This window comes from Protopterus annectens, chromosome 4.part0 (assembly GCF_019279795.1).
Source record: "Protopterus annectens isolate FY-2018-M chromosome 4.part0, PAN1.0, whole genome shotgun sequence".
Taxonomy (NCBI): Eukaryota; Metazoa; Chordata; order Ceratodontiformes; family Protopteridae; genus Protopterus; species Protopterus annectens.
In genome coordinates this window covers 1,153,679,797-1,153,694,757 of record NC_056733.1, presented here as the reverse complement: position 1 = coordinate 1,153,694,757, position 14,961 = coordinate 1,153,679,797, and the positions used below count along the sequence as shown (strand labels likewise).

Below are 14,961 nucleotides of genomic sequence, written 5' to 3'. Positions count from 1 at the left end.
GAAGGTTCTCAGTTGTCCAATATTGAGAAGAGGTGGTATGCTCTGCAGAAAGTGGGTTTGCCTAAACTTTCAACCATTTCTCATGTATTAGCCTTGTTGGATACATTTCCACTGCTTCTCTTAATTCTGAATCTCAGCCTCCAGCTCCTAAAGATTTTGTAAGGTGCTAGATTCAGTCAAGTTGTTATGTAAGAATCTTGTTTCAGACCTTTCTGCTATTACTCTTTCCACCAAAAAGCCTCCTAAGCTCCTTTCATCTAATGTTTTTCCTACAGAGAGTAGAACCATTGATTTATGACAAAAAGTTTATGTTTCTTCCAATTTAGTTTTTTGGAGCTATGACTCTATGTATTCTGTTAGGTACATCTTGACTGTTCTTTGTAGCTCGGGTAATGTGCTGTCTTTGATTCAGAAGCCAAGTCTTCTGCACTGTCCATACTTAAATCTACCTCCCAAGTGGCAAGACATTTTAGTAAGTGTAGTTATGATGTTGCAGATGCCACTTCTAGGGTTCCAGCTACTGTTTGGTTCTTCATAAGTTTTCGTGGCTTAGACATCAGCCTTTGAGAATGTCAAGGCTAAATTTCTGGACTGTGTTTTGTTTCTGTGGCTGCAGAGCTTTTCAAAACCTTGCTGGAAAAAGGTAAGGTCTTGTAGGCCTAAAACAAATCTTTCTCCTGTACTCACATTTCAGAGCAATTATCCTTCTAAGATGGTCTTTTCTCTATATGGATCTGAAATCTACTCTGAAGAAAAATTTTTTGAAAGGCATCCTTCGTATTAATCTACCAAGAAAAACTATTTGTTGAATGAGCTATGTAATGTTTGACTGACAGTGACTGGATAGATAAGTGATGTATACTGTTTGCTATTGAAAATATTAAAAGCTAATCACCCTTAACATCCACATCCCACCCCCACCCCCAGTAAGGAAACCTCCATAAAATAACTTTTCCAAAGCCAACTTCATGCGACTCAAGTCAGAAGTTGCAAACTTCATGACACCCATGCAGACGGGAACTGAAAGTTCGACTGCTGAGTCCTACACTAAGGCACTGTACAAGCACATCCACTCATGCATGAATCATGCCATCCCAAATAGAACCAAGATGCTGTCCTCCAAAAAAAAGGAAGCCTATCTGGTGGTCCCCTGCCATAAACAAACTTTACAACAAAAGGAAGAAACTGTTGCAGAAAAGAGGAAAATCCCAGGATGCAATAAACTCCCTTACCAGCCTCAGTAAGAAGCTGAGATCCCTCATAAAATCCTCCAAAGCTAGTTACTAAAATAAAATTGCCAAAGATTCCAAAGACCAACCACAAGGCATTCTATAACTATGTCAAGAATCTAAATGGCAATGCTCAGATCTGCTCTGAGCTACAACAGAATGGCATTAAATATACTGATCCCAAGGATATTGCCAACATTCTGGCAGATCGATTCAGTGCCAACTTCACCCCCCTCTCACCCCCTAAATGGCCCATCTCAATACTGGAAAATTGCCAAATTCTGGTAATAACGGCCACACAGATAAAAAACGCTCTCTCCAAAGCTAAGAATACAGCATCCATGGGACCAGATAACATCCCGGGCAGTGTACTACATGAACTACAAAATGAACTAGCACCTCACCTAAGTGTCATGTTTAATCATACCCTCACCTCAGGCTTCATGCCCACTGAGTGGTGCACAGCTACAGTTATCCCACTCCACAAGGGGGGATCCACCTTGGATCCCGGTAACTACTGCTCCATCAGTCTGATGAGCCTGATCTGCAAGGCCATGGAACGTATTATCATGGAACTTATAAACAAAGACATTGGCAACCTTAAAACACTGGACCCCACCCAGTTTTGGTTCGTGAAGGGCAGATCTTGTCTTCTGAACTTGATTGACTTCTTCGAATCAGTCTCCAGAGCTGTGGACGAGGGTAAGGTAGTCCACACAGCCTATCTGGACCTCGCCATGGCCTTTGACACCATCATCCACTCTGGAATCATAGATAATCTTACTAAGCTGGGCATTAATCCCTACGTCACTCGATGGGTTGCCAGCTGGCTTACTGACAGAACCCACACTGTAAAAGTAGCTGACTCCAAATCCAGCTCTAGACAAGTGGAGTACCTCAGGGTTCAGTCCTGGGATCTCTCTTGTTTGGCATCTACTTCTTTGAAGTACAGGCCAACACTAAGGGACTCTGGCTAACAAAGTTCGCAGATGACTGCAAACTGGGAGCCATTATTGAATCCCCAAATGATGTGGATACTCTACAAAAGGGCCTTACAGAAACAGATGCTTGGTACCAGAGCCATGGGCTCAAGCTCAATGCCAAGAAATGTATAGTTATTCTCTTTGGGGAAAACATGTACCCGTGAATTACCACACAGGTGGCAGTACACTAAACACCAAAAGTGTGATAAGAGACTAAGGGACACAGGTGGACAGTGTTCTCACCTTCAGTAACCACATCGCCACAACAGTCAGGAAATCCTTCTGTGTGGCACACCTCATAACTAAGGGCTTTTCATCCAGAAAAAAGGAGGTCAGTGTCCCACTGTACTCATCCCTCATTAGACCCATTATAGAATACAATGCCCATTTGGTATGTACCTCTCAAGACATCTGCAACAACTGGAAAGGCTGCAGAAATACCTCACTAAAAGAATCACAGGCCTAAAGCAGATGCCCTATGCTGACCGCCTTAAAAAACTCCAGCTATACTCTTGTCGCATATCGTCTACTCCGAGGCGATCTCTGCTTAACATACAAGGCCATGTCAAACCCAGAGCTGTTGGACATGCTACCCTTAAAGAAATCCCAATCTCTCAGAGCCACACGCTCCAGGGATCTAAACCTTGTCATCACAATGAGTCATAGCTTCAAGTTTTAATGTTCAAGGAACCTTTCTGATATTTTACAAAGACAGGGTGACCCTACACACCCAGTCCTTACTTCATGCCCAGAGTTGTTACTGAAGTGACCTTGAACCACTGTTTCCAGCTTACCTGTCTTTCCCTGCTTATTAGAACAAAGGGAAAAGGGGTTTGCATTCATTGACTGGTCACAGGTAGCTGAGATATTACCTTAACAGAACTAAGAATTTTTTGCTCTTAGCCTTTGCTGATGACAAAGGATTCCCTGTGTTAAAGCAGAGTATTTCTAAACAGATAGCCAACTGTATTATATTCTTTTCTTCAGAAAGCTCATGGCAGGCCTCTGCAGTGAAAGGGTAGAACAAACACACTACCGATGCTACACCTACCACTATGACTTCTCTGAAAGAGCTAGTGCCCAGGACATTTTTGAGGTAGTTGCACAGTCTTTGGCTCATCTTTTTGCTAAACATTGCAGCTTGGACTTTGTCATGTGAGCTAGTGCTCACTTTGCATCTGATGGATTGACAGGCATAACTGCAGCCCTCTTCAGAGTAGTCAGATCACCAGTCCTTTCTAGAGGATTAGCATTGGCAGTTTCCTTAAAGTTATGACTGCAACAGAGAGCCACGCTGACAACATATTAGAATTTTGTAGACAGTTTACCGTGGTGGTGGTAGTTTGAGCATAGTCACTATTGCAGTCCAGGTCCCCTCCCATATCCCCTGTATGCAATACTTTCATGGCTAAACAGGTCTAACTTTGCAAAAAAAAAAAAAAAATCAGTTAATCTAAGAAAGCTTATGATTAAATTTGAGGGCAAAATTCCCTAACACACAAACACACAGGACTAGTTTATACAGCATTTGTCTTTTAGTACTACCAAATATACACTGTTTCCAATTTTAATCTTCTATTACTTGTGCAGTATGGCATCCAGCACAGAACTGTACAACTTTTACACAGGCATCATCTGACAATGGTTTCAGCATTTTTAGCAGTGACATGAAGAAGCCAACTCATTTTGATCTTACGGAACTGACAAATTATATAGACTGTGTAATCATTTAAGTAGGAAACTTTTGTATATATGATGTTTTAATCATCTACAACTTAAATGGTATGTGGATTGTTCATCAAAGTGACAGCAAGAGAGTAAAAATCTTCTACACTGGCTAACTTCTGGAAGTCTATGCTGTGTTGTGGTTCAGTTATGATTTTCAGAGGAGTTGCATAATTCTGAATGCTGGAATTTTGGTGTGTGTGTGAAATCATAAACCTTTTTGTACCCAGCTGATGATTGTTTGTACCCAGCTGATGATTGTTTGCATATATTGAATTTCATTCATTTTCTGGAGTGCATGAATTTTAAGTGCGACAACAAATAAATAGAAATACATATATGTGTAATGTGTAATATCTAAACGTGTGTGTGTTATATATATATATATATATATATATATATATATATATATATATATATATATATATTGGTGCTATTTACCTTGATTTGGGGTTCAATGATGTTAAGACATTTTTTCATACACTTCCTGTTCTTTCTCTTTTTTCTTTTGATTGCTTGTGATGTGCATCTTTGGACATGTTCATACAGCATCCTTGTTGTACCTTATAATGTGTATTTGAGGTAAACATAAACTGTTATTTGTACAGAAATGTCAAAATGTATTAAGAGTATACTGTTTTATTAAGGAAAGGGGAAACTGAAGTAAAATGTTTTTTTTTTTTACTCTTGGAGTGACAGACTGGCATGTATTTATGATGGATGCTGAGTGTAGCTGTATACCATTCTTAGTCTGAGTGTTAACTAGTTAGGTTACAGAGAGTAATGATAAAAAAAGTAGTATGGAATATTTGTGATGAGGTAGTTACTGATATGTTTCGTAGAACAGGGAGGTGGGGCAGTTTGTACTGTGTTTAAGTTGGTTGGAACCATTGTCTTTCTCGTTTTTTTAACTTGTGTTTCTTACTGGATGTATTCCCACAGTCCAGCTGGAGTGGGGGGGGGGGTATATGTGCAAATTTTATGCTAATTAGCTGTCTAGATTTATTTATTTTTTTGTGAAGGGGTGCTGAATTTACCTACTTTTCAAGAGTGATTGTTCAGATTTCTGATGCCTGCAGGTTGGGAAGTGCTGAAAATTGAGCCCCAGCTGGGCAGTCGTGGTTAACTTTTGTTAACTATAACAACATTTTTTGTAAATGGACGATTGCTCTTTTCATCATCTTTGTCCATACTAGCTGCATATTGATTAAAATGCATGCCATGCAGTTTCTCCATCAAGCAATTACTAGTACTTTACCTGTGTTGATTCTGATTTTTCACCATGTATAAACTGGTAAAGCTGCAGTCATTTTCCTTATCTTCGGAAATCGTTCTCCTGCATGGTTTAGAAACCACTTGGTGATTATGTGCAGTATGTATTCAGCAAGAGAGTGAGATTATTTAGTCATTCACTTAGTACTCGCAAACCTAATCATCTTCCTTTTTTAATTATTTTCATGTTACTTCCTGACATGTTTCTTAGAACATATTTGTCTAATTGTGTGTATACAAATCTTTTATGGAAGAGCTCCGCTGGTTTCTTAGTGATGAAAAGTCATATCAATTTATCTGCTGCTGTTATATTTCTTTTTCTTATCTTATCAAGTCTGAGTTAAAGGATATTTAAAAAGTTTGTAAAATTATATATAATTTGTTTTGTTTTGTCTTCAGATGACCATAATGGACCCAGGGTATCTCTTCCTAGGTTCTCGTCTTGGGAACTCATTGCTTCTCAAATACACAGAAAAGCTGCAGGAGGCACCAATGAATGTGAGCAGAGATCACGAGAAGCAGGTATAGTGTAGAAAATGTGTTGTGACACTTCCATTGCAATATCATCTTTGTGGTGGTCTTCTTCTGCAACTTATGTGAAATATTTTAATAATTTTTAAAATGTATTTTAATCATGGAACATTTGTTAACCAGGTAGATGACTAGTTCTAGGACCTTTGTGAGCCATACCACAGGTAAAGGATGACAAAAGTCTTACTATAGTATTTGTAAGATTGCATTATTATAAACCTAGAGTAGAACATTTCTAAATAAATATTGTAGTATACTAATAGAACAAATTATGTTGTTCATATGGATAACTGTTGTAGTAATGTTCATGACATACTGAAATTACGCTGATCTGACATCCAGAGCTTTACTGACATCCCAGCACCAGCTAGTGCCTTCCTAACACAGGGGCTAATGTCTGCAGCCAACATAAAAAGATCAGTAAGCCAGTAACATCTCCATATATTCAATATTTAGATAACTGTTGCAGTAGCTTAACTAATTTGGGTGCTATCCCAGTGATAGGCCAGCTTTCCTTACATGCACTCTGTCAGGAGCTCGAGCAGAGCTCCTGTATAAAGGCAGCTGCAATGACAAATTAGTCAGATTTTTTGCTGCTAAAGTGCTGTACTTGGTGGGCCTTGTGGAGCTTTCGGCTAACTTATGATCCTTTGAGGCTGGGCAGATAAGTTCCTGTTGAGGAAAACCTTCCAGTAAAGGATATTTAAAAAGTTTGTAAAATTATATATAATTTGTTTTGTTTTGTCTTCATTGCATTTCTAAGGGAGTTTGTATGAAAATGCCTACATGAACTTTTTGGGTTAAAAAGTGTGTTTTTTGACAGAATTTTCCTTCAGGTTTTACAGGTTTGGGTTTTTGGGCAGGATATTGTACTTGTGGGGTGCTGTTGGTGGTTTACTTACATCCATATCACTTGTTCTCTACTCTTTACTGGCGCATTCATGATTTGCTACTTGCTTTTGAAGTCTCATTCTCAGCATATGGGAGTGGCTGTTGGTCTTCACTGTTTTACCTTTCCGTGTCAGCAAGAAAAATAGTTATCACCAAGTTTTTGTATGTCAGGCCAGCTGCTGTTATGCCTCAGCCATTGGTGGGTGGCTTTGCTGTGGCTTCTCTTGCTTCTTCATACTCATCTTTTTCCCCAGTCCCTCTGGTGTAGCACATTACAGCAACCATGGACTGGAGGATAGTCAAGTCCTCTGCATTGGAGGGATACCCTTGGCAGGCCAGGGAAGAACCACTGTCATCAGCCTCAGTGAAAAGGGTCAGTGAATGTCATTCACTCAACTGGGATAGGAGTCCTGGCTCTGGGATGAGTATCCCTAGAAATGATTGGTCTTTTTCCATGGCGTTTCCCAGGAAATATGAACATAGTGAGAACAATCTTGCCTTCTGTTTCTTTTTTATGGACAGGGAGGAATTGCTAAAGAACTCATTTCTGTCTTTTCCTTACCAACTACTACTTCAGGCAGGAAAAGAAAAACATTTATCTATTTTTCTGAATGGGATTGTTAGTCAAAGATTGTGCATTGGATCAAAGGAAGCTAATTTGATAATATTTTCCTCATATTGTAGGCAGCTTTTTTATCAGGTAATGTTGTGTAAGATCAATACTGACTTCCTTGTATTCCTTTAATAGATGAGGTTCTATTTACACTAGCTACATTGGCTTGGGGATATAAACTTAAATGAAAACCTATATTCCTATATGTCCTAGTGTATAGGCCACTATAGACCTTTCATTTAAGTATTGTTTAGAATCCGTATGGAACACATAATAGCCAGAAATGAAGAATAATACATCTTAAATAAGTTAAGTCAATTGTTATGTTATGTACAGATATCAACCCCAAATCTTACTTTGTTTTCTTGAATGATCAAACCTAAGATAAGAGGGCTATTTGGCCACTTACTAAAGAGTCTGTCATGTTTAAGGAACTTTCTTACGAAAATTATTTTATAGTGATCCTTTATGAATGATTGTGCAAGTAATATTGAGTGTAACTCAAACCAATAGCGTATAGAAAATTGCTCCTATCACTACATCAACTATGACCAGACTAAAAGGAAATATAGAAGTTCTACAGCTCGATGTTTATCATCGTGTTGCTGTTTAGGACATGAGTGTAGTTCATAATCAGCTTTAATCTATTCTAATTAGGCAGGCCATACTTTCTGAAAGAAACATCCGTGCCACAGCTATAAATGAGCGTTCATCCAGAAGTTCAATTAATCAAACCATCTACCGTTTACTATAATGTACATATTAAATGGGGTTTAAGATGCAATTTAATAGTATTTGTTGACGTTCTGGAGTTTAGTCATTCATTTGAAAGAGATGTGAATTAGGCTACTTAAAAGTCAAAGAAGTGGTTAAAGCTGCATTTGAGGTTATTGTAAATAGTTATTCATTCACCTTCTGTGTATAGGGAGGAAGTTCAAGTCTTGTCACCTTCTGTATATAGGGAGGAAGTTCAAGTCTTGTCATTCAATCAGCCAAAAGAGATGTCATCCGATCTGTCGGGGCAATGAAGAAAACTCAAGAGTTGAGTTCGTCTTGTTGAGTGATTAATCATCACAATCAAAGTCCTCTGCTAAAGAAAGATGTCAGGCAAATTTTCCGACAATCTGCATGAGGCTAAGGAATCTTGATTACTGACAGATGCCTCTGATCTAGGTCGCAATGCTGATGTCGAAATATCCTGTGGGGGAACCCATGTACTGATGCAGCAGGAAATTGTAGCGATAAATGGACCCCATATACAACAATATGTGATAAGATTTGTTCCTAGGTTTGTTTTAATAGGTAGAAGGTAGATAAATACCCAAGTTATTATGAAGGTTTAACAGTTTTAAAACTACAACATGAGTCAACCGGAGTATAAAGAAGGAGGATTGCGTATTTTGGTACGGAAAAAATAGACTCTTGCCCTTTAAAAGTGGATTGCTATACTTAACTGGTGTTACATATCTGGTGATTTTCCGAAGGCTTTAATAAAATCATCTTTTGCCTCCTTAGGTGAGCTGGCAGCATATCTGGATTCTTTGTTATAGAAGGTTAATGTGTTCGGGTAGCGCATTTGGAACTTCACGCCCTTTTTTATTAGTTCAGTGCAAAACAGAGAGTTTTTGCCTGTTTTCTTTTATTGTAAGTGGAAGGTATTGCGAGAAGGTTAGATATGATTATTCCAGCTGAAAGATTTTTATTTTTTAGCTGCAGAAAGAATTTTTTGAGTATGTTGGTAATTTAATAGTTTGGTGTAAACTTGACGTGGGGCTGTGGAGTCTTGCCGTTTGTGAAGGGCGGAATGGGCTCTCTCATTTACTATATCCGCAATGATACCCTCCGAGTGCAGCAGCTTTTCAAATATCTGCTTAGTTACATTTAGTAGGACTGTGTTCTCATATTTTTCAGGGAGCCCCCTGATCAAAATATTGTTACGGCAACTCCTTGCTTCGAGATCAATCAACTTTTGTTGTAGATCATTTAGGGAGAGCGTTTTGGTGCGAAGCTCCTCTTGTGAAAGTCATTAGACTGGATTTTGTGTTCAGGGATATCTACTCTGTCAGCAGTTTGATTAATTGTGGTCCCGAATTTAGTTAGTTGCTCAGAAAAGGTTTGAATAGCCAAATGAATGGTTTGTAGAGCTTGTTTAAGTTCATCCATGTGGAAGTTAATTTCGTCCTTGGCTTTGTTGCTGGATTTGTTAGGTTCGGATAACTGTTTATTGATTTTCTGTCTCTTAGAAGTTATGTCTTTCTCCGGAGATACTATGGCAGAGAGTTTAGCTTTCGTTATTTTTGTCTCCATCGCGTCTAATTAATTTGCCTTGCTGTTTTATACTCCCTTATTTAATTAGTAAGCTTTGAAAAATTTCTGGCCCACCGTGTACACGTGGCTGGACCTGCTGGTTAAACTAAAGCAGAATATATTGATTTTAGTTCTTGCAAGCTCAAGATACTCCACCAAAAACAGGCTGATATGTTGTAATTGTTGATTACTCCCTCTATAAAGCAAAAAGGTAGGATTTTCTATGTATTATATCACTGGGGTGAGAAGTTTTGTGGAGAGGGTGCACACTAGCCAACCACCATCTTGGAATCAAAGCCAGGACTTTTCTAAGTGAGTAAATAGAAGTTTTTTTAAATTGTACTATGGTGCAGATGGAAGTGATGGAAGTGGATAGTTTATTCCATAGTTTAGGAATAATGTTAGAGAATAAGGATTCTCCAGCTGAGTTGTTAGCTTTCATGGCTTTAACTAGGAGTTTGTCACTGGAATGGAGTGTTCTAGTGGGGGTGTATGGTTGTACGAGATCTTGAAGGGGTGGAGATGTTCTTCATCTCACATTGCTGCAGTCCTTACACTTGGGTAGTCCGCTGTCCACGGTTGGCCCGAATATCAAAGTATAAGGCTGACGTCGGTCAGGGCGCATTTAACTGACGTCAGGACGTCAGGGTACAAATGCGCATGACCGACGTCATATCCTCAGTCTTTTTTGCCGCATGGTCCGATGCAGAAGCAGCATTGCAAGTGCCGGTTGGCGTTCTGAGATTTTTCGATTTAGAAGTTTCAGACCGAGTTCAAAGTTGGCTAAGTACCCCGTTGGGGAATATTTTAGTTTTTCTTGCCTCAGTCATTTACGGATGTCAGAAAAAGTTAATAATTGCGTTTCTTGTGGGAAACAGATACCGCATAGAGATTATCATACTTTGTGTATTCCTTGCTTAGGGCCTGAGCACGACGTTGTTAGCTGTCGCTCTTGTGCTAGATTTAATAAACGCACTATAAAGAGAAGGTTGGATTGTGCAAGGTTAGTCTTTGGGAAGCGGTGCAATTATAAAATGCCGTCGGATGCTCCGACGCCCGCTTCCTCGAAGAAGCGCAAGGACAAGGCAGTTAAGCCTAGGCTAGAAGAACCGTCTGTACCGGACGCCGGTTCTTTAGAGGTGTCGGTGGAGCCGGTGGCTCCACCGGAGGTTTCTTTGTGTTCCCAGGGTGAGACCTTATTATTGCAAGATGTGGCCTCTCTGGAGGCAAGTCAGGCTGAGGGGGCTTCTCAGGTTACTATACTCCCCTCCCTTCCTAAGGTGGCTAGGCCCTCTCCTTCTGTTTCTAAGGCTTCTCCCAGGGGCAGGCCAGGTTTAGCTTCAGTTGGTGTTACCCCTAGCTCTTCAGGTACTATGCCCAAGAAGCATATGCTTAAAATGGCAGAAGATTTGATTACTTTGATTAGGGGTTCTATGCCCCCTCTTGCTAAGAGACCTAGGGTGGAGCCAGAGCTGGGGGGTTTTGAGCAAGCTTCAGATGTTTCAGAGTCTTCGGCTGAAGACTTGCAGGAGTACTCTCCTTATTCTGATTCTGATGTGGATGATTCTACTCCTTCTGCTACTCCTCCTGAGGATTTTTCTTTTTCAGAAACTCTTCATTCCATGAGGGAGCATTTTAAGTGGGAGGGTCAGGACTTCTCTGATTCCAGGAAACGGCTTAGGGAATTTCTGTTTTACCCCAGCGTAGGCCTTTGGCTATACCTCCTGTTTTGGATGTAGTGGAAGATGTTTTTACAGAGGCTTCTCTTAATCCTGATTCTTTGCCTCCTGCTCCTGTTAAGCTGGATAGGTATTACAGGGTGCCTGAAGTTCATAAGTATCTTTTTAAGAGTCCTAGGGCAGACCCAGAAACTGTTAGCCAGGGGCCTAAGGGTGTTAAGGCTTCTGTTGTTAAGAATCCGGTTCCTACAGACAAGGAGGCTAGGGCCTTGGATAGATGGGGAAAGAAAGTTTATACTTCTTCCACTCTTGCTATGAGGGCTCTGAATTGCCAGTTTCACATGTTGAAATACCAAAACTATCTCCTTTCACAATTGAAGTCTAAGGTTGATGCTCTGGCAGTAGGTATTGATTGTAAAGAGTTGCAAGATTTAGTACATGTTTCTGAACAGGTGGGTAAGCATTCTTTGCAATGTGGTTTTGATGCTGTACAGGCCTCGTCCAGGGTGGCTGCCACTGGGGCTGTTCTTCGCAGGCACGCCTGGCTGAGGGATCAGAATTTGTCTGAACATGTTAAAACAAGGATTTTAGATGCTCCTTTACAATCTGACGTGTTGTTTGGTCCTCCTGTTGAGACAGTCTTAAAGAAAATGGAAGACAAGGCTAAGTCTATGCAGACTGTTAAAGATTTTTTGCAGGTCCAGCCTCCAAAGTTTAGTAGAAATTGGCCTACTAAGGGGTGGACGTATCCTTCTTATGATTCCCAGTCTAGGGGTAGATCTAGACGTGGTAAGGGCAGAGCTCAGGGCTCTTTCAGGCCTAGAACAGGGAGTTCTCCTGCACAGGCTTCGGGTGAGGGCAGGGGTCAGTCCTTTCGTAAGCAGACCCAATGACCTACCTTTTCAGCTGCCAGAGCCTGCTCGTCTGGCAGCACCTTTGGGAGGAAGGTTGGCACTTTTCAAGGAAAATTGGAGTTTAATTACCCAGGACAGATGGGCAAAGATCATTGGATGGTAACTTTGGATCTCAAGGAGGCTTACCTTCATGTTCCTATCAGACTCAGTTGCAGAAAGTATCTGCGTTTTCGGGCTGGGACTTCTCACTATCAGTTCTCTGCATTGCCCTTTGGCTTATCTACTGCGCCCAGAGTGTTCACGAAAGTTCTGGCTCCAGTGATAGCTTTCTTCAGACTAAAAGGTATACAGATCTATCCTTATTTGGACGACTGCCTAATTCTGGCTAAAGGAAGGGAAGAGCTTCTTCATCATTTGGAATATGTGATAGCAGTGCTAAGATGCCTAGGGTATTCTGTGAACGAAATAAAGTCCAGTCTAGTACCCTCTCAAGACATGTGCTTTCTGGGTGTGAGACTGAATACAGCAGCCCAGATGGCCTTTTTAACCCCGGACAAACAAAAGAGTCTATCCCTTTACTTCCATCAACTATCTCATCAGTCCGGGCTGACTGCAAGGACAGTCCTTCAAGCCTTAGGGTTCATGGCATCTTGTATTCTGGTGCTTCCCAATGCCAAACTGCATATGAGGAAGCTACAATGGTATCTCAAAAATGTATGGACACAGCACTGCCAGGATCTGGACACTGACATTCAAATAATACCTTGCATTCAGAAGGAATTTTTGTGGTGGGCTCAGGAATGTCACCTAAACAAGGGACTCTCTGTGACCCGGCCAGAGGCAAGTCAGATTTTAACGACAGATGCCTCAGACAAAGCTTGGGAAGCTCATCTAAATGGAAAGTGGATACAAAACAAGTGGCCTGTCAGACTACAACATCTACATATCAACATGAAGGAGATGTTAGCAGTCCAGTTTGCATTAATAGCTTTCAAGGAATTCCTTCTTCCAGGACAGGTGTTGATTCTAACAGACAACACAACTGTCATGTGGTACATCAACAAGCAAGGGGGAACGCATTCTTATCCTCTATGCAGGCAAGCAATGATTTTGTGGGAGACTGCTCTCAGTTTACAGCTCAATCTTCAGGCAAGGTTTCTGCCAGGAGCACAGAACTCCTTAGCAGATGTGTTGAGCAGAAGGATTATGGATCCCCACGAGTGGAAATTGGATCCTCATGTATTTCAGAAATTGACAGTGTCATGGGGAACTCCAGACATAGATCTGTTCGCTTCTCCACTAAACCATCAGCTGCCAAAGTTTTGCACGAAAAGGTTTCATCCCACAGCTTGGAGAGTGGATGCTCTTTCTTTCAATTGGAGCAATCTTCATGTGTATGCCTTTCCACCTCTGCCTCTCCTCCCAAAGGTACTTCTGAAGGTCAGACAGGACAAGCCAAGGATGATTTTAATAGCTCCAGATTGGCCTCGATAGCACTGGTACCCATTACTAAGAAGTCTAGTACGGAAGCCTCCATGGCCTTTGCCTTCGATTCCACACCTGTTGTCACAGGAGGGCAGCCATTTGCTCAATGTCAAGCTTCACTCTCTGCACCTAACAGCCTGGCATATTCTGTTTTGAACCATAATGGGCCTCCACTTCCTCAGCAAGTTTTGAATGTTATTTTGGAAGCTAGAAGGCCTAGTACAAGGAAAGTGTACGCTGATAAATGGAAGAGATTTTTATTTTGGAGTGCAGCAAAGATTTTGATGTTTCTGAGCCTAATTTGTGTGTGGCTCTTCAATATCTTACTGAGTTACTAGACAAAGGTTTGTCTTTCTCTTCTATTAAAGTTCATGCTGCAGCGATTTCAGCTCACTATGATTGCGACCCGCCATTGTTTTCTCATCCTTTGTTCAAGCAATTTCTTAGAGGGGCAAAGAATATAAGACCCCCACGAAGAGCTCCTACTCCTGCTTGGGATCTCAATTTTGTGTTGGAGAAACTCACTCTACAACCTTTTGAGTCTGCAGCTACTGCTGAGTTGAAATATTTATCATGGAAGACTGCTTTTTTGTTGGCCATTACCTCTGCAAGAAGGGTTTCTGAATTACAGGCCCTTATGGCAGTTGAGCCTTTCTTGATTTTCCATAAGGATAGGGTATCATTACGTACTAATCCTTCCTTTATGCCTAAGGTGGTTTCTAGTGTGGCTTTAAACCAGACTATTCATTTGCCTACTTTTTATGCAAATCCCCAAAATAAGGGGAAAAGATTTTGCACACTTTGGATGTACACAGGCAGTTGCGTTATTATTTGGACAGAACTAAAGGGTTCAGGCAGTCTCAGCAGTTGTTTGTTTCTTTTGCTTTGAGTTCTCAGGGCAAGCCTGTGTCACAACAAACTATTTCTAAGTGGATTGGGTTTTGCATTGCTTTCTGTTATTCCCATCATGGCAAGGAGGTTCCAGCTGGGATTAGGCCTCATTCCACTAGGGCTACTGCCACTTCAACAGCTTTTTGAGGAGTGGCAACCAAGGATATTTTGGAGGCAGCTACTTGGAGTTCTGTGCATACTTTCTCTAGGCATTATCACCTGCCACTTTACTCTAAGTCCAGGGCTGGTTTTGCCACTGCGGTTTTGCAGGGCATTTTGGCAGCTCCTGCTTCCTTATAGTTAGCCATCCTCCCTTACCTCTGCTTTGGGATTCTACCCAAGTGTAAGGACTGCAGCAATGTGAGATGAAGAACATAGTACAGTTTTGTACCTACCATAAATGTAGATGTTCAAGATCCACATTGCTGCAGTCCAATTTACCTCCCTCCTTCCCTCTGTAGTTGGAGGTGGTTGTGTGGGTTGGGTTGTACATATTGTGTA

General features: G+C 40.9%; 1 protein-coding gene across 1 annotated transcript in view; it reads left to right on the top strand.

The window, feature by feature from the left end:
* The window catches only part of CPSF1 (cleavage and polyadenylation specific factor 1), a 2,236,766-nt gene that overhangs the window by 639,517 nt on the left and 1,582,288 nt on the right, over nt 1-14,961 (top strand). Inside the window, exon 12 of the mRNA XM_044069873.1 lies at nt 5,609-5,731. Coding sequence (XP_043925808.1) covers nt 5,609-5,731 — 123 coding nt within the window. The remainder of the gene's footprint in view (nt 1-5,608; nt 5,732-14,961) is intronic.